Source organism: Macaca nemestrina, chromosome 1 (genome assembly GCF_043159975.1).
Source record: "Macaca nemestrina isolate mMacNem1 chromosome 1, mMacNem.hap1, whole genome shotgun sequence".
NCBI lineage: Eukaryota > Metazoa > Chordata > Mammalia > Primates > Cercopithecidae > Macaca > Macaca nemestrina.
The window spans coordinates 83,369,479-83,392,330 of NC_092125.1; the positions used below are offsets into that span (position 1 = coordinate 83,369,479).

General features: G+C 35.2%; 1 protein-coding gene across 12 annotated transcripts in view; it reads left to right on the forward strand.

Moving 5' to 3' along the window:
* The window catches only part of LOC105478882 (dynein axonemal heavy chain 14), a 524,402-nt gene that overhangs the window by 268,038 nt on the left and 233,512 nt on the right, over positions 1–22,852 (forward strand). For all 12 annotated transcript variants that reach the window (XR_011614730.1, XR_011614739.1, XR_011614743.1 and 9 more), the window contains one exon: positions 2,842–3,057. Coding sequence is in view for 9 of the 12 variants with exons in the window: in XM_071081203.1 (XP_070937304.1) it covers positions 2,842–3,057 (216 nt within the window). In the remaining 3 variants the exon portion in view is untranslated. The remainder of the gene's footprint in view (positions 1–2,841; positions 3,058–22,852) is intronic.

Consider the following 22,852-nt stretch of genomic DNA (forward strand, 5'->3'; position numbering starts at 1 on the left):
TTTTTGTTTCTCAATTCCTCCAAAATTGCCTTTTGTGTTTGATTTTTTTCTAATGTAACATTTGGATTCCTTCTTAATTTCCTTTTCATTTTTTACTCATTTTTAAATAGTTACCTGGGAGATTGTAGTTAACATCTGTTAGGGTCTGAATTGTGTCCCCCTACCCAAAATTCATGTGTTAAATCTCCAACCCACAGCACCTCAGTTTGTGTCTCCCTTATTCATGGGGAATACATTTCATGACCCCCAGTGGATGCCTGGGACCACAGATAGTACTGAACCCTATATATACTTTGTTTTTTCCCATAAATATCTATGATGAAGTTTAATTTATAAATTTGACACAGTAAAAGATGAACAATGAATACTAATAATAGAAGAATTTTTTAAAATATGATGTAATAAAAATTATGTGAATGTGGTCTCTATCTCTCAAAATATCTTGTTGTACTGTACTCACCCTTCTTGTGTTCTGTCAATCTGATAACTGAGTTGTTACTGAGTGACTAATTAGCAGGTAGATTTAAGTCCCAGGTGGGACAGAGCAAGATGATGCAAGATTTCATGAAACTACTCAAAATAGCATGAAATTTAAAACTTACAAATTGTTTATTTCTAGAATTTTGCATTTAATATTTTTGGACTGCAGTTAACCACAGGTAAATGCAACTGCAGAATGTGAAACTATAGAAAAGGGAGGATTACAGTATATTTGGAGATACAATCTTTAAAGAGGTGATTAAGTTAAAATGAGGCTATTACAGCAGGCCCTAATCCAATTTGACTTGTGTACTTATAAGAAAAGGAAATTTACAAACACAAAGAGACATCAGAGGTGTGTGTATGCACAGAGAAAAGACCACATGAAGACACAGTGAGAAGGCAGTTATCGGCAAGTCAAGGAGTGAGGCCTTTGAAGAAATCAAACCTGCTATCAACTTGATCTGAGACTTTTACTCTTCAGAATTGTGAGAAAATAAATTTGTTGTTTAAGTTACCCAGGCTGTGGTATTTTGTTGTGGCAGCCCTAGCAAACACTTAACTACCAATCTGGTAGAACTGATACCAACTTAACTTCAATAGCAGACATTAATTCTGCTCCTTCCCAGCTCTGTTCCCTGCTTTATGTTGTTACAAACTGTATCTTTATATATTGTGTACCCATTAATATAGATTCATCATTATTGTTTATGCATTTTTTAATTATATAGGAAAAAAGAGGAGTTACAAATTAAAAATTAAATAATAGTGGCTTTTATATTTACCTTAACTGTAGATCTTTATTTCTTCCTGTGAGTCTGAGTTTTTGTTTATTGTTTTTTTCATTTGAGCCTGAAGCATTTATCCCTTTATCCATTCCTTCAGCATTTTCAGTAGGGCAGGTTTCCCAGGGATGATTTATTTAGCTTCTGTTTATCTGAGAATGCCTTAGTTTGTCCCTCACTTTCATAGGATGGTTTAGCTGCATACAGAATTCTTGGTTGACAGTTTTGGGTTTTGGTTTGTTTGTTTTAGCACTTTGTATCATCCCATGCCTTCTGGCCTTTGTACTTTCTGATGAGAATTGACTTTTAATTTTGCTGAGGATCCCTTGTATTGCCTCTCTCCTGCTACTTTAAAGATTTTGCCTTTGGACATTAATAGTTTGATTATAATGTGTGGATATCTTTGTGTTTATTTTTTTTGGTGTTTCATGAGTTCTTGGATTTGTATTTTATATCTTTCATTAATTGAAAAATTTTGGGCCAGTATTTCTACCAACATTTTTTCTACTTTTTCTCTCTTTTCTTCTTCTGGAATTCCCATAATGTATAGATTGATATGTTTTATGGTTTTCCATAGGTCTCTTGGACTCTATTTTATTTATTGTTCTTCTCTTGAAATGGGTAATTTCAGCTTCCTTATCTTCAGGTTTGCTCATTCTTTTTTCTATCTGCTCAAATCTGCTATTGAATGCCACTGTTGATTTTTTATTTCAACTATTTTATTTTTCAGCTCTATAAACTCTATTTGGTTCCCTTTTATTATTTCTATCTCCTTAATGGTAGTTACTACTTGTTCTTACACTGCTTTCCAGTTTCCTCACACTTGCTCTGTGCTGGGGTAGTTTTTGACTGATTAGCTGTGCCTGCTCTGAGCCTAGTGATCAAGCTAAGATGAAAATTTCAATTCATCTCAGGTCTTTCTGCATACATCTTGATGCATATGGCTTTCAGAATTCCCCTATATGAATATCTAAATTTCCCAAAGATTTTACCCAGGCTTCTCCCTGAGGCCTTATATGGTCTGTCATATGTTTCTAGCTGTCATCTCTTGCCCTAGGCTTCCACAGGTGTGTAATCTCTCTGAAGAAGTGCCTGCCAATTTTTCTGCCTGACATCTGAGATACATAAAACGAGACCAGATATTCTGGCAAGACAGGTTAAAATATTGCAAATAAGGTTTATTTCAGGGCCAATTCTGACCTTAAGCTTAAAAGTGTTTTCTACTGTCTTTCACTTCTATACTCAACCCAGTCCCCAGACATGTTACATGCCAGTTTATATACTGTGTTCCTGGATTAGACACAGATTTTTTCCCATTTTTTCTGGGGGTACTGTTTGTAGTATTACAGTTTTTTTTAAAGAATGATTTGTATATTATGGCTAATTTTAACAAGTCAATATTTACTGTTCCTTGCAAATTGCTACCTTTATATAAAGTCTTTTTTTTTTTTTTTTTTTTTTTTTTTTTGGTGTGAAGGATTTCTCCTGTAACCTTTTAATTCTTATTAGAATGCAAATAAACTAAATAATTGTTCTATAGTTAGTGTCTTTAAAAACTACACTGGATTTTTCTCAGATTTCAGGAAGAAAAGGAAAAGTAGACATTTGTGTTTTAAATCCAAAGTGTATCACTCTCAGTGAACTATATGGACAACTGGATCCTAATACTATGGAATGGACTGATGGATTATTATCAGCAACAATTCGAAGTTATGTATATTTTAACACACCAAAGAACTCAAAGAAAGACATTGATCTCAGACTAAAGTCAAGAATCTCAGATTTATCCAATGTAAGTTTAGTGTTGAATTAATATTTTTATTTAACTAATGTGGATTATTTAATTGCTTATCCAAAGACTGATGTTAAAACGTTAGATATCTAGTAGTGTAAAAGTAAATTTTAAAATGTTATGAATAGTTTTTATAAAGAGAAAAATTGTACGTTATTAAAAAATGGAAAATCTCCCATTGAATTTTAAAATGGTCAGTAAATGAAAGAATGAAGTTAAAGAAATTTGCTTTTAAAGGAGCACAAAGTGAATTAAGTTTGAATGGAAAATGATCTAGTGATTCCAGCACCTCCAAAATACCTTACAAACTAACGAGACTAAAAAACCCTTTGTTAGAAAAGCGAATGAAGTATTTGATAGAAAATTCATCACAGAATAAATACAAATGGCAAAAAGGAAAATTTTTATTCTCATTAGCATTAACTGGAGATTACTGGTCAATTTCATTAGATAAAACACATTAACAAAGAGATGATGTTTAAAACCAAACAGAGAAGCCAGGTGTGGTGGCATAAACCTGTAATCCCAGTTCCTCTGGAGGCTGAGGCAGTAGGGTCACTTAAGCCTGGCAGTTCAAGACCAGCCTGGTCGATATCACAAGACTCCATCTCAAAGAATAAGAATAAATATTAAAACTAAATAGATTAATAAAGATTTTTAAAATGGGAAAACAATATTTCACATTTACTAGATTGTGAAGTAGAAATTCATATGTGTCTGGAGATAATATTGGGAATATGTATTGAGATTTAAAAACAGACATTCCTTAATATGAAGGAAATAAAATTGTATTGGGTTGTTGCTATTTTTATATTGGTATGAGAATCCTTTCTACATTAAAAAGTAATCATTTATCTGTCATATGTGCTACACATATTTTCTCCAATCTATGAAAATGTTTATCAGTATATTCTTTGATAGATTATAACTTTTCAATCACACCCTGAAAAGGTTATTCTTAGTCTAAGATTATTATGGTAAATTGATAGTTGCATAATAACAAACATATAGTAAACCTATTTAAACCTTTGATCTGTGTGTAATTTATTTTAGTGTAAGTGATTTTTTCCCAAATGGAAAATTTTTCTGACACAATTGAGTAACTGATCTTTTTCCCACTAACATAAAATGATACTAGATACTTATATTTGGGTCTGTTTCTGCATTCTTTACTCTACCTGCCTGTGGCCAGCAAAAAAAAACAATTTTAATTATACTGACTTTATTATAGGTTTTACTATCTAGAATAATAGTCTGTCTTGATCAGTCTTCTTTTTCAAGATTTATTTCATAGTTGTTCTGCAACTTATGTTTGTTTCCCCTTTGCAAGAAATGCTTGAGTTTTTTTTAAGTTCTCAGGTAGTGGAATCTTTATGTTGTTGCTGATTTTATTATTTTATTGTCTTTTATTGCATTGTAATTAGAGAATATTGTCTCTGATGTTTGTCTTATTTTTAGGATAGTTTAGCATTTGCTTAATAATATGAAATAATATTTGCATTTTTATAGGCAGGTTTATTCCATTTACATTATTGGTTGTAACATATGTTTGGGCTTATTGTTGTCATTTGTTTTATATTATGATTCTTTTTAATTATCCAGTGTGTATTTTCTTTGCTTTGATTTCTTTATTCCCTCTGATAATTTGGAAGATCCATAGTCTATTTTATTCTCCTTGGTGTTACTTTTATAGCTATGGTTTTATATAATACCATTAATTTTCCATTTAGATGGTATCTGTGACACTTTTATCATGTCTGTAATCATGAAATTAGTATACTTTTCCTTGTTCCCACTTCCTTTTTGATTTTTCTACCACCTGATTTGGGCAAATTATATTGTTATTACTTTATTCTTACTTTTGCTCATTGTTTTAACTATAAATGGCTTATGATTATATTATTTCACTTTTCAGTTTTAAATAATTACTTGGAATCACCAGCACCCTGCTTTTAGATGAAAATATTGACATAAGCAAATGACTTCTCACCTTTTTTTCACATCTGACTTTTACTAGTTACACCGTTGTATCATTGTGACAGATTATATCTGCATTCTTCACAATAGCCATGTTTTTGGAAATAAAGACTCATTAATATAGAAATGATAATTCTTCATGTATTGAGCTATAAATGCAATGCAGTTTTAATCAAAATTTTCAGATTTTGTCAAAACAGCCTTGTTAAGATACAATTCACATGTTACAAAATTCACACATTCAAAATATACAGTTCAACAGATTTTTAGTATATTCCCAGGGCTGAACAACCATCACCATGACCTAATTTTAGAACATTCTCATTAACTCAAAAGTAAACATTCTAATCACTGACATTCACTGCCCATTCCCAAATCACCATCTTCTCCCGCCTCCCCAACACCAGCCTTAGGAAACCATTAATCTACTTTCTATCTGTATAGATTTTTTATTCTGGACATTTCATATAAATTAAGTTATATAATATGTAGTCTTTGCGATTAGCTTCTTTGACATAGCATAGTGTTTTCAGGGTGGGCCTATGGTACATCATATAACAGTGCTTCATTCCTTTTTATTGCTGAATAATATTCCATTGTGCTGATAAAACTAACATTTTGTTTATCCTTCAGTTGATGGACACATGGGTGGTTTCTATTTTTTGCCATTATAAATAGTGTTGTTATGATCATTTGCATACCAGTTCTTGTATGAATGTAGGCTTTCATTTCTTATATATATACAGATTAGAGTAGAATTACTGGGTCACATGGTCACTTTATGCTTAACATTTTGAGGAATTGCCAAACTATTTTTTATAGAGGCTGCCTTCTCCCATTTCTCTACAGCCTCAAAACAATTGTGACTGTCTATTTTTTAATTATACCAGTTAGTGGTTGTGCAGTGGTAAGTCATATCCTTTAGTGTGTGTTTGATTTGCATTTTCCTGATGGCTAATGATGTTGAGTGTATTTTTATGTTGCTGTTGGCCATTTGTATATTTCCTTTGGAGAATGTCTGTTCAGAGCCTTGCCTATTTTCAATTGCTTACTTACCCTTTAATTATTGAGTTTTAAGAGTTATTTTTCAATACACATCCCTATTCAGATATATGATTTGCAAATATTTTCTCTCATTCTGTAGGTCATCATTACTTTCTTTGATGGAATTTTTTACAGGACAAAAGTCTTTAACTTTTTTCTTTTTTTATCATTTGTCTTAATATCATATTTAAAAGCTTGCATAACTGACAGTCACAAAAAATTATTTCTATGTTTTATTTTAGGAGTTTTATTGTTTCAACTAATATGTAGGTCTTTGGTCCATTTTGAGTCAATTTTTCTGTGGGGTGTAAATCAGGGACCCCCTCATTCTTTTGTATGTGGATATCCAGGTGTTCCAGCAATATTTGTTGAAAAGACTGTTCTTTCCCTCCATCAAATTATCTTGACACCCTTGTAAAAAAAATCAGTTGATCATAAATGTAAGGATTTATTTCTGGATTTTCTGTTCTGTACCATTGATCTATGTCTGTGTTTCTGTAAATACTACGCTTGATTGCTATAGCTTTGTGGTAAGTTTTGAAATAGGGAAGTGAGGTGATTTTTTTTAAGACCTTGACAAACTGTTTCCAAAATTTATGTGGAACATACATGGTCCATGACACTCCTGAATAAGAGAAAGGATTAGGGTGCTAAGACATACCACATATCAAAAAGTATTATAAAATTAGAATAAAGCAATGTGATATTGTTGCAGAAAAAGATGGCAATTATAAAATAATATGTGCCTATGACATAATGTGAAAATATGCAGAGAAAAAGTTGACAGAATTTAATGGAGAAATTGACAGCTGTGCAATCATAGATTTTATTACATCTTTCTCAGCAACTGAGAAGCAATATGGCACAGTGGCTGTGATAAAATTCTTCGTACTAATAATTTTGAGTTAGAAATTGAAGTAGAAAAAATTATACTAGAAGTGGTACAAATCTATAAAATACAGTTCGATAAATGTAGAAGAAAGGAGCTTGTCCTATGGAGCGTGGGGCAGGGAAACCTATATAATTGAGAAAACTTGAATAAATGAAAGATGCACCACATTCCCATATGGAAGACTTCCATCATAAAAATACCAATCCCTACCAAATTAATGTATACAATAATATCTTTCTAACCAAAATCCCAGTGTTTTTTTAAAAAAAAACTGACAAATAAGGGAGGCAGAGCAACATGGCCAAATAGAAGCCTCCATAGATCATCCCCACTTGCCCACAGGAACACAAAATTTAAGAAATATCTACACAAAAATTCACCTTCATAAGAACCAAAAATGAGGTATGTGATTGTAGTACCTGGCTTTAATTTCGTATCACTGAAAAAGGCACTGAAGAGGGTAAGAGAGACAGTCTTGAATTGCCAGTGTCATTGGTCTGCCATTCCCTGGCAGCAGCCGTGTGGTATGGAGAAAAAAATCTGTGCACTTGGGAGAGGGAGAGCATAGTGACTATGGGATTTTGCATTGGAACTCAGTGCTGCCAGCACCTGACAGAATTCAGCCAATGCCCATGAAAGGAGTACTGAGACTTGCCCTAGCCAGAAGGGAATAGGTCAGGACTTGAATTTCAGCAAGCCTTGTCACTGTAGGCTAAAGGACTCTGATGTCCTAAATTAACTCGACAGGCAGTGTAGGCCATAAAGGACTGCAACTCCTAGGCAAGACCTAGTGCTATGATGGGCTTAGAGCCAGTGGACTTGGGGGGCACGAAACCTAGTGAGACACCAACTGGGGTGGCAAAGGGAGTGCCTGCACCACACCTTCCCCAACCCCAGGCTGTGCAGCTCACAGCTCCAAATGTGATTCCTTCATCACACTTGAGAAGAGTGGGAAGAGTAAGGAGAACTTGGTCTTGCAACTTGAATACCAGCTCAGTCACAGTAGGATAAGGCACCAGGCAGAGTTGTGAGGCCCTAACTCCTGGATGACATATGTAGGCACACCCTGGGACAGAAGAGAACCCACTGCCTTGAAGGCAAGACCCAGTCCTGGCAGGATTCATTACTTACTGACTAAAGATCCCTTGGACCCTAAATAAAGAACAGCAGTAGAAAAAAGAAGCTAAAAAATTTTTAAAATATATAAAAATACCAAATAAATAACCTAGTGATACATCTTAAAGAACTAGAAAGGCAAGAGTGAACCAAACCCAAAATTGATAGAAGTAATAAAGATCAGAGCAGAAATAAATAAAATTGGACTGAAGGAAGCTATAAAAAAAGATCAACAAAATGAAAAGTTGATTTTTTGAAAAGAGAATGGACATTTACTCTAAGAAAAAAAGAGGACCCAAATATTTAAAATCAGAGATGAAAAAGAAGACACAACAATCAATACTGCAGAAATTCAAAGGATCATTAGAGGCTACCATGTGCAACTATATGCCAGTCAGTTGGAAACCCTAGAAGAAATGGATAAATTCCTATACACAGACAATCTACCAAAACTGGATCATGACAAAACCTGAACAGACCAAAAACAAGTAAAATTATCAACGCCATAATATAAAGTCTCCTAGCAAAGAGAACCCCAAGAACTGATTACTTCACTGCTGAGTTTTATCAAACATTTAAAGAACTAATACCAGTCCTACTCAAACTATTCCAAAAAATATAGGAAGAAGGAATGCTTCCAAACTCTAAGGCCAGTATCACCCTAATACTAAAAGCAGACAAAGACACATCAAAAAAGAAGAGTACAGGCCCATATCCCTGGTGAAAATTGATGCAAAAACCCTCAATAAAATATTTGCAAAACTAACTCAACAACACATAAAGAAGATCACTCATCACGACCAAGTGGAATTTATCCCAGGGATGCAAGAATGGTTCTACATATGCAAATCAATCAGTGTGATACTGATTGATTCTGATACATCACATCAACAGAATGAAAGACAAAAAACATATGATCATTTCAATTGATGCTGAAAAAGGATTTGATACCATTCAATATCACTTTATCATAAAAACTGTCTAAATACTGGAACATACTCCAACACAATAAAAGCCACATATGACAGACCCACAGCTAGTATCACACTGAATGGGGAAAAACTGAAAGCTTTTTCCCTAAGATCTGGAATAAGAAAAAGATGCCCTTTTCTACCACTGTTATTCAACCACTGTTATTCACTGTTATTCAGCTCCTATCTAGAGCAATCAGACAAGTGAAGGAAATAAAGCCCCTCCAACTTGGAAAGAAAGAAGTTAAGTTATTTTTGTTTGTAGATGATATTATCTTATGCTTGGAAAAACTTAAAGACTCCATCAAAAACTATGAAAACTGATAAACAATATCACTAAAGTTGTGGGATAAGATCAGTACACTAAAATCAGTAGCATCTCTACATGCCAACAGTGAATAATCTGAAAAAAAATTCAAAAGTTAATATCATTTGTAATAGCCACACATGAAATTAAATACCGAGGAATTAATTTAACCAAAGGAGTGAAAGATTTTTACAATGAAGCCTATGAAACATTGATGAAAGAATCAAATAGGACACAAAAATGGAAAGATATTCCATGTTTATGGATTGCAGGAACCAATATTGTTACAATGTCAGTACTACCCAAAGCAATCTACACATTCATTACAGTCTCTATTAAAATAGCAATGACATTATATACAGAAATAGAAAAAATAATTCTAAAATTTATATGGAGCTACAAAAGACCCAGAATAGCCAAAGCTATCCTGAGCAAAAAGAACAAAACTGGAAGAATCACATTACCTGACTTAAATTATACCACAGAGCTATAGTAGCCGAAACAGCATGGTACTGGCATAGAAACAGACATTGACTAGTGCAATAGAATAGAAAACCTAAAAACAAATTCATATAGAACTATAGTGAACTCATTTTGATAAAGGCACCAACAGCATACTTGGGAAAAGACATTCACTTCCATAAATTTTGCTGAGAAAACTAGATATCTATATGCAGAAAAATGAAACTATACATTTGTATACTTGCCCTACACAAAAATCAAATAAAAAGGGATTAAAGACTTAAATCTAAGCTCTCAACCTATGAAACTAGTAAAAGAAAACATTGGGAAACTCTCCAGAACATTGGACTGGCAAAGAATTCTTGAATATTCCACAAGCACAGAAAACCAAAGAAAAAAATTAGATCACATCAAGTTAAAAAGCTTTTGCACAGCAAAGGGAACAATTAACAAAGTAAAGAAACAACCCACTGAATGGGAGAAAATATTTGCAAACTATCCATCTGACATGGAATTAGTAACCAAGATATATAAGGAGCTCAACTCTGTAGGAAAAAAAATCTAATTATCTAATTTTAAAATGGGCAAACGATCTGAATAGACATTTCTCAAAAGAAGACATACAAACGGCAAACAGGTATTTTAAAAGGTGCTCAACATCGTTGATCATCAGAGAAATACAAATCAAAACTACAATGAGAGATGATCTCACCGCAGTTAAAATGGTGTTTATCTAAAGAGAGGCAATAACAAATGCTGGTGAGGATGTGGAGAAAAAGGAATGCTTGTATATTGGTGCTGGGAATGTAAATTAGTACAACCACTATGGAAAACATTGTGGAGGTTCCCTAAAAAACTACAAATAGAGCTACAATATGACCCAGCAATCCCACTGCTGGGTATATACACAAAAGAAAGGAAATCAGTATAATCAAGAGATATCTGAACTTTTATATTTATTGCAGCACTATTCACAATAGCCATGAATTGAAACAACCTAAGTATCCATCAACAGATGAATGGATAAAGACAATATGGTACTCATACGCCAGGGCATACCAACCAGCCAAAATAGAAATGAGATCCTGTCCTTTCCAACGACATGGATGGAACTGGAGGTCATTACGTTAGGTGAAATAAGCCAGGCACAGAAAGACAAACTTTATATGTTCTCAATTATTTGTAGGAACTAAAAATCAAGAAATTGAATTCATGGAGATAGGGAGTAGAATGAGGGTTACCTCAGGCTGGGAAGGGTAGTGTGGTGGGCTGGGGAATTGGCTAGTGCATACAAAAATATAGTGGGATACAATGAATAAGACCCACTATTTACTAGCATGATAGGGTTACTATAGTTGATAATAATTAATTGTACATTTTTAGTAACTAAGAGTATAATTGCATTGTTTGTAACACAAGGGATGAATCCATGAGGTGATGGAAGTCCCATTTACCTTGATGTGATTATTACACATTGTATACCTGTATCCAAATATCTCATGCATCTGATAAATATATACACCTACTACTATCAGACTAACACCAGATCTCTTGGCAGAAACTCTACAAGTCAAAAGAGAGTGGGGGCCAATATTCAACATTCTTAAAGAATTTTCAACCCAGAATTTCATATCCAGCCAAACTAAGTTTCATAAGTGAAGGAGAAATAAAATCCTTTACAGACAAGCATATGCTGAGAGATTTGGTCACCATCAGGCCTGCCTTACAAGAGCTGCTGAAAGAAGCATTAAACATGGAAAGGAACAACTGGTACCAGCCGCTGCAGAAACATGCCAAATTGTAAAGACCGTCAATGCTAGGAAGAAACTACATCAACTAAGTAGCAAAATAACCAGCTAAATTCATAATGACATGATCAAATTCACATATAACAATACTAACCTTAAATGTAAATGGGCTAAATGCTCCAATTAAAAGACACAACTGGCAAATTGGATAAAGAGTCAAGACCCATCAGATTGCTGTATTCAGGAGACCCATCTCACATGCAGAGACATACAAAGGCTCAAAATAGAGGGATGGAGGAAGATCTACCAAGCAAATGGAAAACAAAAAAAGGCAGGGGTTGCAATCCTAGTCTCTGATAAAACAGACTTTAAACAAACAAAGATCAAAAGAGACAAGGACATTACATAATGATGAAGGGATCAATTCAACCAGAAGAGCTAACTATCCTAAATATATATGCACCCATTACAGCAGAGCCCAGATTCATCAAGCAAGTCCTTAGAGACCTACAAAGAGACTTAGACTCCCACACAATAATAATGGGAGACTTTAACACCCCACTGTCAACATTAGACAGATCACTGAGACAGAAAGTGAACAACGATATCCAGGAATTGAACTCAGCTCTGCACCAAGCAGACCTGACAGACATCTACAGAACTCTCCACCCCAAATCAACAGAATATACATTCTTCTCAACACCACATTGCACTCATTCCAAAATTGACCACATAGTTGGAAGTAAAGCACTCCTCAGCAAATATAAAAGAATAGAAATGATAACAAACTGTCTCTCAGACCACAGTGCAATCAAACTAGAACTCAGGATTAAGAAACTCACTCAAAACCGCTCAACTACATGGAAACTGAACAACCTGCTCCTGAATGACTACTGGGTACATAACGAAATGAAGGCAGAAATGAAGACATTGTTTGAAACCAGAAAGACACAACACACCAGAATCTCTGGGACACATTTAAAGCAGTGTGTAGAGGGAAATTTATAGCACTAAATGCCCACAAGAGAAAGCAGGAAAGATCTAAAACTGACACCTTAACATCACAATTAAAAGAACTAGAGAAGCAAGAGCAAACACATTCAAAAGCTAGCAGAAGGCAAGAAATAACTAAGATCAGAGCAGAACTGAAGGAAATAGAGACACAAAAAACCCTTCAAAAAATCAATGAATCCAGGAGCTGGTTTTTTTTTAAAAGATCAACAAAATTGATAGACCGCTAGCAAGACTAATAAAGAAGAAAAGAGAGAAGGATCAAATAGATGCAATAAAAAATGATAAAGGGGATATCACCACCGACCTCACAAAAATACAAACTACCATCAGAGAATACTATAAACACCTCTGTGCAAATAAACTAGAAAACCTAGAAAAAATGGATGATTTCCTGGACACATACACTCTCCCAAGACTAAACCAGGAAGAAGTTGAATCCCTGAATAGACCAATAGCAGGCTCTGAAATTGAGGCAATAATTAATAGCCTTCCAACCAAAAAAAAGTCCAGGACCAGACTGTTTCACAGCTGAATTCTACCAGAGGTACAAGGAGGAGCTGGTACCATTCCTTCTGAAACTTTTCCAATCAATAGAAAAAGAGGGAATCCTCCCTAACTCATTTTATGAGGCCAACATCATCCTGATACCAAAGCCTGACAGAGACACAACAAAAAAAGAGATTTTTAGACCAATATCCCTGATGAACATCGATGCAAAAATCCTCAATAAAATACTGGGAAACCAAATCCAGCAGCACATCAAAAACCTTATCCACCATGATCATCCCTGGGATGCAAGGCTGGTTCAACGTATACAAATCAATAAACATAATCCAGCATATAAACAGAACCAAAGACAAAAACCACACGATTATCTCACTAGATGCAGAAAAGGCCTTTCACAAAATTCAACAGCCCTTCATGCTAAAAACTCTCAATAAATTCGGTATTGATGGAATGTATCTCAAAATAATAAGAGCTATTTATGACAAACCCACAGCCAATATCATACTGAATGGGCAAAAACTGGAAGTGTTCCCCCTTGAAAACTGGCACAAGAGAGGGATGCCCTCTCTCACCACTCCTATTCAACATAGTATTGGAAGTTCTGGCCAGGGCAATCAGGCAAGAGAAAGAAATAAAGGATATTCGATTAGGAAAAGAGAAAGTCAAATTGTTCCTGTTTGCAAATGACATGATTGTATATTTAGAAAACCCTATCATCTCAGCCCAAAATCTCCTTAAGCTGATAAGCAACTTCAGCAAAGTCTCAGGATACAAAATCAGTGTGCAAAAATCACAAGCATTCTTATACACCAATAACAGACAGAGAGCCAAATCATGAATGAACTCCCATTCACAATTGCTTCAAAGAGAATAAAATACCTAGGAATCCAACTTACAAGGGATGTAAAGGACCTCTTCAAGGGGAACTACAAACCACTGCTCAATGAAATAAAAGAGGACACAAACAAATGGAAGAACATTCCATGCTCATGGATAGGAAGAATCAATATCATGACAATGGCCATACTGCCCAAGGTAATTTATAGATTCAGTGCCATCCCCATTAAGCTACCAATGAGTTTCTTCACAGAATTGGAAAAAACTGCTTTAAAGTTCATATGGAACAAAAAAGACCCCACATTGTGAAGACAATCCTAAGCCAAAAGAACAAAACTGGAGGCATCACGCTACCTGACTTCAAACTATACTACAAGGCTACAGTAACCAAAACAGCATGGTACTGGTACCAAAACAGTGATCTAGACCAATGGAACAGAACAGAGCCCTCAGAAATAATACCACACATCTACAACCATCTGATCTTTGACAAACCTGACAAAAACAAGAAATGGAGAAAGGAGTCCCTATTTAATAAATGGTGCTGGGAAAATTGGCTAGCCATAAGTAGAAAGCTGAAACTGGATCCCTTCCTTACACCTTATACAAAAATTAATTCAAGATGGATTAGAGACTTGAATGTTAGACCTAAAACCATAATAACCCTAGAAGAAAACCTAGGCAAATACCATTCAGGACATAGGCATGGGCAAAGACTTCATGTCTAAAACACCAAAAGCAATGGCAACAAAAGCCAAAATTGATGAATGGGATCTAATTAAACTAAAGAGCTTCTGCACAGCAAAAGAAACTACCATCAGAGTGAACAGGCAACCTATAGAATGGGAGAAAATTTTTGCAATCTACTCATCTGACAAAGAGCTAATATCCAGAACCTACAAAGAACTCAAACAAATTTACAAGAAAAAAAAAAAAAACATCAAAAAGTGGGCAAAGGATATGAACAGACGCTTCTCAAAAGAAGACATTTATGCAGCCAACAGGCACATGAAAAAATGCTCATCATCACTAGCCATCAGAGAAATGCAAATCAAAACCACAATGAGATACCATCTCACACCAGTTAGAATGGCAATCATTAAAAAGTCAGGAAACAACAGGTGCTGGAGAGGATGTGGAGAAGCAGGAACACTTCTACACTGTTTGTGGGACTTTAAACTCGTTCAACCATTGTGGAAGACAGTGTGACGATTCCTCAAGGATCTAGAACTAGAAATACCATTTGACCCATCCATCCCATTACTGGGTATATACCCCAAGGATTATAAATCATGCTGCTGTAAAGACACATGCACACGTATGTTTATTGCAGCACTATTCACAATAGCAAAGACTTGGAACCAACCCAAATGTCAGTCAATGACAGACTGGATTAAGAAAGTGTGGCACGTATACACCATGGAATACTATGCAGCCATAAAGAAGGATGAGTTCATGTCCTTTGTAGGGACGTGGATGCAGCTGGAAACCATCATTCTGAGCAAACTATCCCAAGAACAGAAAACCAAACACTGCATGTTCTCACTCATAGGTGGGAATTGAACAGTGAGAACACTTGGACACAGGAAGGGGAACATCACACACTGCGGCCTGTTGTGGGGTGGGGGTAGTGGGAGGGATAGCATTAGAAGATATACCTAATGTAAATGACGAGTTAATGGGTGCAGCATACCAATATGGCACATATATACATATGTAACAAACCTGTATGTTGTGCACATGTACCCTAGAACATAAAGTATAATAAAAAAGTATATATTTACAGTATACAACATGATGTTTTGATAGATGTTTACATTGTGATTACCACATTTGCAAAATTAACATATCCATCCCCTTACATAGTTACCTTTTTTAGTGAGAATATTATGCACATGTACCCTAGAACTTAAAGTATAATAATAAAAAAATTTAAAAAAAAAGGTCTACTCTTAGCAATTTTCAAGTATGTAATACTTTATTGTTAACTGTAGTCACTATGCTCTAGATTTCCAGAACTTATTTAAGCTGTCTAAATGAAAATTTATATTCTTTGACCAACATCCCCCATTTCCTCTCACCTCACCCCCAGCTCCTGGCAACCACCATTCTACTGTCTGCTTCAATTAATTCAATTTTCTTAGATTCCACATATAAGCAAAATTATGCACTGTTTGTCTTTCTGTTCTTGGCTTATTTCACTTAACGTAATGACCTCCAGGTTCATCCATGCTGTCACAATTCACAGGATTTTCATATATATATGCCACATTTCCTATCCATTCATCCACTGATGGACATGTAGGTTGATTCCACATCTTGGCTATTGTGAAAAGTGCTTCAATGAACATGGGAGTATAGAGTTTTCTTTGACGTACTATTTTTATTCCTTTGGGTATATAGCCAGTAAATGGATTACCAGGTAATTTGGCATTTCTATTTTTAATTTCTCATGGAACCTCCAAATTGTTTTTTATAACATCTAATTTACATTCCCACCAACATCATAACAAACGTTCCCTGTCGCCACATTCTCACCAACATTTGTTATCTTTTGTCTTTTTGATAATAGCCATTCTGAAAGCTGTGAGATGGTAGCTCATTGTAGTTTTAATTTAGTTTCCTTAATGAGCATTTTATCATATACCTGTTGGCTATCTATATGTCTTCTATGAGAAATATTTATTCAGATCTTTTGTCCAAAATTTTTTTTTTTTTCGAGACGGAGTCTGGCTCTGTCACCCAGGCTGGTGTGCAGTGGCACGATCTCAGCTCACTGCAAGCTCCACCTCCCGGGTTCATGCCATTCTCCTGCCTCAGCCTCCCAAGTAGCTGGGACCACAGACGCCCGCCACCACGCCTGGCTAATTTTTTGTCTTTTTAGTAGAGATGGGGATTCACTGTGTTAGCCAGGATGGTCTCGATTTCCTGACCTCGGATCCACCCGCCTCAGCCTCCCAAAGTGCTGGGATTACAGGCATGAGCCACTGCACCCGGCCCCTTTGTCCAATTTTTAATTGGGTTATTTGTTTTCTTGCTGTCAAGTTGTTTGAGTTCCTTATAGATTTTGAATACTAACTCCTTATTAGACATATGGTTTGAAATACTTTTTCCCATTTCATGGGTTGCCTCTTCACTCTGATGTTTGCTATGCAGAAGCTTTTTAATTATGTATCCCATTTGTCTATTTTTGCTTTTGTTGCCTATGCTTTTGAGGTCACATCCAAAAAATTGCCCAGACGAATGTCATGGAGCTTTTCCTGTATGTTTTCTTCTGGCAGTTTTATAGAGTCAGGAATTACATTTAAGTCTTTAATCTCTTTTCAGATGGTTTTTGTGTAGATGCAAATTGAATTCAATTTCATTATTCTGCATGTATACAGTTTTCCCATGTCATTTATTGAAGATGCTATCCTTTCCCCATTGAGTATTCTTGGCACCTTTGTTGAAGACCAATTGACTATTAATATGTGGGGTCTTTTTTCTTTTTAATTGGGTGATTTTATTTTAAGATTTATTTGTAAGTGTAAGTGTCCAAGGGTTTGAGAGAATCTGGGCAGAAAATCATAGTGCTTTAGAGTTCTAAAATATTGTAAGTAAACTTTAGAACAAATCTAAATTGTAATCACAACAAGCACTGACACAGAATAGAGTCCAGAAACATATGCAAATATAAAAAGAAATTTGATAATACACCTAAAGTAATATTTCTAATCAGTAAGGAAAGCTTTGCATATTTAATCCTCTCTAAAGTTTGCTATTTTCCTATGTGAAAACAGACTCCTATCTCTTCCTTAGGCAGAAATAAAATTCCAGATTAGTGAACAATCTAAATGTACAAATAAAATTATAGACATACCATAATATTTAAGGGCATGTTCTCAGGAAGTCCTTATCTAAGACTGGACACCCAGAAATCATAAATAAAAAATAAAAGTATTTGACTATAAATATATATGAAATTTTTTGCAATAGTTACAACAAACAAAGTTAAAGCAAACCACAATCAAGAATAAAATATTTACAAAACTGGCAGACCATGAGTTAATGTCCCTAACATGAAAAAAGAACTTCAAAAATGAATAAGGGGGAGAGAGCCAAGATGGATGACTAGATGCAGCAAGGAAGAACGTCTCCCACTGAGAGAAGAGAACATAGAGTACACTCTGAGCAGCTCTTCAGAGAGAAGACATTGAGGGTGGACAGGGGAAGGGCACAGACTCTGGGCTGAAGTGAGAGGAAGCTGGAAACCCTGCATGGGGCAGCTGAGCACTGAGACTGGCCTTAGTGTCCACTGTGTAAGGGGTGAGTTGAACAGGCCGTCTTCAAGAGACCCATCTCACAAGCAATGACACGCATATGCCAAAAGTAAAGAGGTAGAGAGAAGTCTACCAAGAAATGGAAAACAAGAAAAACCAGGGATTGCTATTCTAATTTCAGACAAAACCAACTTTAAAACAACAATGATCAAAAAAAGAAAGAAAAATATTACATAATAGTAAAGGGTTCAATTCAACAAGAAGACTTAAGTATCCTAAATATATATGCCCCTAACACAGGAGCACACAGATTTCTAAAACAAGTTCTTAGAGACCTATGAGGAGAGTTAGATAACCACACAATAATAGTGGGAGACTTCAACAACGCACTGACAGTATTAGATTATTCATGCAGAAAACTAACAAAGATATTTGGAGCTGGAACTTGACACTTGACCAAATACATCTAATGGATATCTGCAGAACTCTCCACTCAGAACAGAGTGTACATTATTCTCATATGCTTGTGCCACAAAAAGCTAAAATCAACCACAAAATCAACCATAAAATTATTCTCTGCAAATTCAACAAAACTGAAATAATAACCACCCTCTTGGACCACAGCACAATAAAAACAGAAACCAATACTAAGAAGATTCCTCCAAACTATACAATTACATGGAAATTAAACAACCTGCTCCAGAATGACAATTAAACTAAGGCAGAAATCAATACATTTTTTAAACTAATGAGAACAAAGATAAGACATACCAAAATCTCTGAAACACAGATAAAGCGTGTTAAGAGGAAAGTTTATAGCACTGAACACCAACATTAAAAAGTCAGAAAGCTCTCAAATTAACAAACTAACATCATTCCTAGAGGAACTAGAAACACAAGAGCAAACCAACCCCAAGGCCAGCAGAAGAAAAGAGATAACCAACATCAGAGCTGAGCTGAAGGAAATAGAGATGAGGGGAAAAAAAAAAAAAGCAATAAAACCAGGAGCTGATTCTTTGAAACAATAAATAAGATTGATAGACCACTAGCTAGACTAATAAAGAAGAAAGAGAGAAGATCCAAGTAAACACAATCAGAAATGACAACAGAGACATTATACCTCACCGCTCAGAAATACAAAAAACCATCAGAGACTATTATGAACACTTCTATGCACACAAACTAGAAAACCTAGAAGAAATGAATACATCCTGGAAACATACAACCTCCCAAGATTGACCCAGGAAGAAACTGAATCCCTCAAGAGACCAATAATGAGTTCCAAAATTGAATCAGTAATAAAAAGCCTACCAACCAGAAAAGGCTGTGGACCAGATGGATTCACAGTTGAATTCTATCAGCTGTATGAAGATGAGCTGGTACCAATACTACTGAAACTATTTCAGAAATTTGAGAAAGAGAGACTCCTTCCTAACTCATTCCGTGAGGCCAGCATCATTCCGATATCAAAATCTGGCAGAAGCACAGAAGATGGAAAACTTAAGGCCAATATTCTTGATGACCATAGATGCAGAAATTATCAATAAAATAATAGCAAATTAAATTCAGCAGCACATCAAAAAGCTAATCCACCTTGATCAAGTAGGGTTTATCCCTGGCATGCAAGGCTTGTTCAAAATACACAAATTAATAAATGTGATTTATCGCATAAACCAAATTTAAAACAAACACCACATGATTATTTCAATAAATGCAGAAAAGGCTTTTGAGAAAATTCAACATCCCTTCATGCTAAACACCTTTAACAAGCTAGGCACTGAAGGAACATACCTTAAAATAATAAGAGCCATCTATGACATACCCACAGCCAACATCATACTGAATGGGGAAAAGCTGGAAGCATTCCACTTCGGAACCAGAACAACACAAGGATGCCCACTATCACCATGCCTATTCAGCATAGTATTGCAATTCCTATCCAGAGCAATCAGGCAATAGAAGGAAATAAATGACATCCAGATAAGAAGAGAGGAAGTTAAACTATCTCTATTTGCAGATAGTATGATTCTATACCTAGAAAACCCCATAGTCTCTGCCCAAATCTCCTAAATCTCATAAACAACTTCAGCAAAGTTTCAGGGTATAAAATCAAGGTACAAATATTAGTAGCATTTGTATACACCAATAATGTCCAAGCTGAGAGCCAAATCAAGAACACAATCTCATTCACTATAGCCACAAAAAAGTAAAATACCCAGGAATACATCTAACCAAGGAGGTTAAAGATGTCTATAATGAGAATAACAAAACAGTACTGAAAGATATCAGAGATGACACAAACAAATGGAAAAACATTCCATGGTCATGGATTGGAAGATTCGATATTGTTAAAATGGCCATACTGCCCAAAGCAATTACAGACTTAATGCTATTCCTATCAGTTACCAGTGACATTTTCCACAGAATTAGAAAAACTTATTATAAAACTCTTAGGAAACAAAAAAGAGCTGAATAGCCATAGCAATCCTAAGCAAAAAGAATGAAGCTGAAGGCATCATGGTACCCAATTTCAAACTATACTACAAGGCTACAGTAACTAAAACAACATGATACTTATACAAATGCAGACACATAGACAAATAGAGCAGAATAGCCCAGAAATAATGCTGCACACCTACAATCTCTGATCTTTGACAAGTTGACAAAAAGTTGCCAATGTTTGAAAAAATAAGTAGTGGGGTAAGGACTTCCTGTTCAATACATGATGTTGGAATACATGGCTAGACATTTGCAGAAGATTGAAACTGGACCCCTTCCTTTCACGATATACAAAAATCAACTCAAGATAGATTAATGATTTACATGTAAAACCTGAAACTATAGAAGAAACCTAGGAAAACCATTCTGTGCATGTGCCTGGGCAAAGATTTCATGATGAAGACACCAAAAGCAATTGCAGTGAAACAAAAATTGACAAATGCAACCTAATTAAAGAGCTTCTGCACAGAAAGAAAAGGGCTATCAATAGAATAAACAGATAACCTATAGAATGGGAGAAAATATTTGCAAACTGTGTATCTGATAAAGGTCTAATATCTGGAATCCATAAGAAACTTAAACAAATTGGCAAGAAAAAAACATCCCCACTAATAAGTGGGCAAAGGATATGAACAGACACTTCTCCAAAGAAGATATACATTGAGCCAATAAGCATATGAAAAAATGCTCATCATCACTAAGGATTAGAAAAATGCAAATGAAAATCACAATGAGATACCATCTCACACCAGTCAGAATGGCTATTACAAGAAGTTAAAAAATAACAGATGCTAGCGAGGTCATGGAGAAAAGGGAACATTTATACACTGCTGGTGGGAATGTAAATTAGTTCAGCCACTGTGGAAAGCACAGTGATTTGGTGATTTCTCAAAGAACTTAGAACTACCATTCAACCCAGCAATCCCATTTTTGGGCATATATACCCAAATTAACATAAATTATTCTACCATAAAGACACGTGCATACATATGTTCATTACAGCACTATACAGAATAGCAAAGACATGGAATTAACCTAGATGCCCATCAATGGTAGACTGGATAAAGAAAATGTGGTACATATACAGCATAGAATACTATAAAGTTGTAAGAATGAGATCATGATCTTTGCAGCTATATGGATGGAGCTGGAGGCCATTATCCTAAGCGAACTAACTGAGGAACAGAAAATCAAATACTACATGTTATTGCTAATAAGTGAAAGTTAAACATTGACTACACATGGACACAAAGATGGGAACAATAGACACTGGGGCTTACTTGAGGGTGGAGGATGGCAGGATGGAGAGGATCAAAAAACTACCTATTGGATACTATGCTTATTACCTGGGTAAAAATCTGTATACCAAACCCCCGAGGCACACAATTTATCTATATAACGAACCTGCACATGTACCCCTGAATCTAAAATAAAAGTTAGGAAAAATCAATAAGGAGCTATCAACTAAGTAAATAAAGAAAAGCTATAAATAGAAAATTGATAGAAAAATTACAGTTGTCATTAAATATGTGAATATGTGAAAAGATGCTCAATCCAGCTATTATTCAAAAAAAAGTTACAACAATGATAGGCACTTTTTCTTCTCATCAGGTTTTCAAGCCTTAATAATATTAATAATGAATACTTTCAGTGTTAGCAAGGATATGGAGAATGATGCATTCTTACACCTTGTTGGTGGGAGTGTTATTGCCACACACTTTTGTAAAGTAATCTAATGGAATTTATTAAAAAATAAAATATGTATAACTTTGGACCCACAGTCTAACATTTTTTAAAAACTTATTTATTTATTTATTTATTTATTTTTATTTCCATAGGTTATTGGGGAACAGGTGGTGTTTGGTTACATGAGTAAGTTCCTTAGTGGTGATTTGTGAGATTTTGCTGAACCCATCACCTGAGCAGTATACACTGCACACAATTTGTAGTCTTTTGCCCCTCATCCCCTTCCTACCCTTTCCCCCGGGTCCCCAAAGTCCATTGTGTCACTCTTATACCTTTGCATCCTCATAGCTTAGCTCCCCCTTATAAGTGAGAGCATATGATGTTTGGTTTTCCATTACTGAGTTACTTCACTTAGAATAATAGTCTCCAATCTCATGCAGACCTCTGCAAACACCATTAATTCATTTTTATGGCTG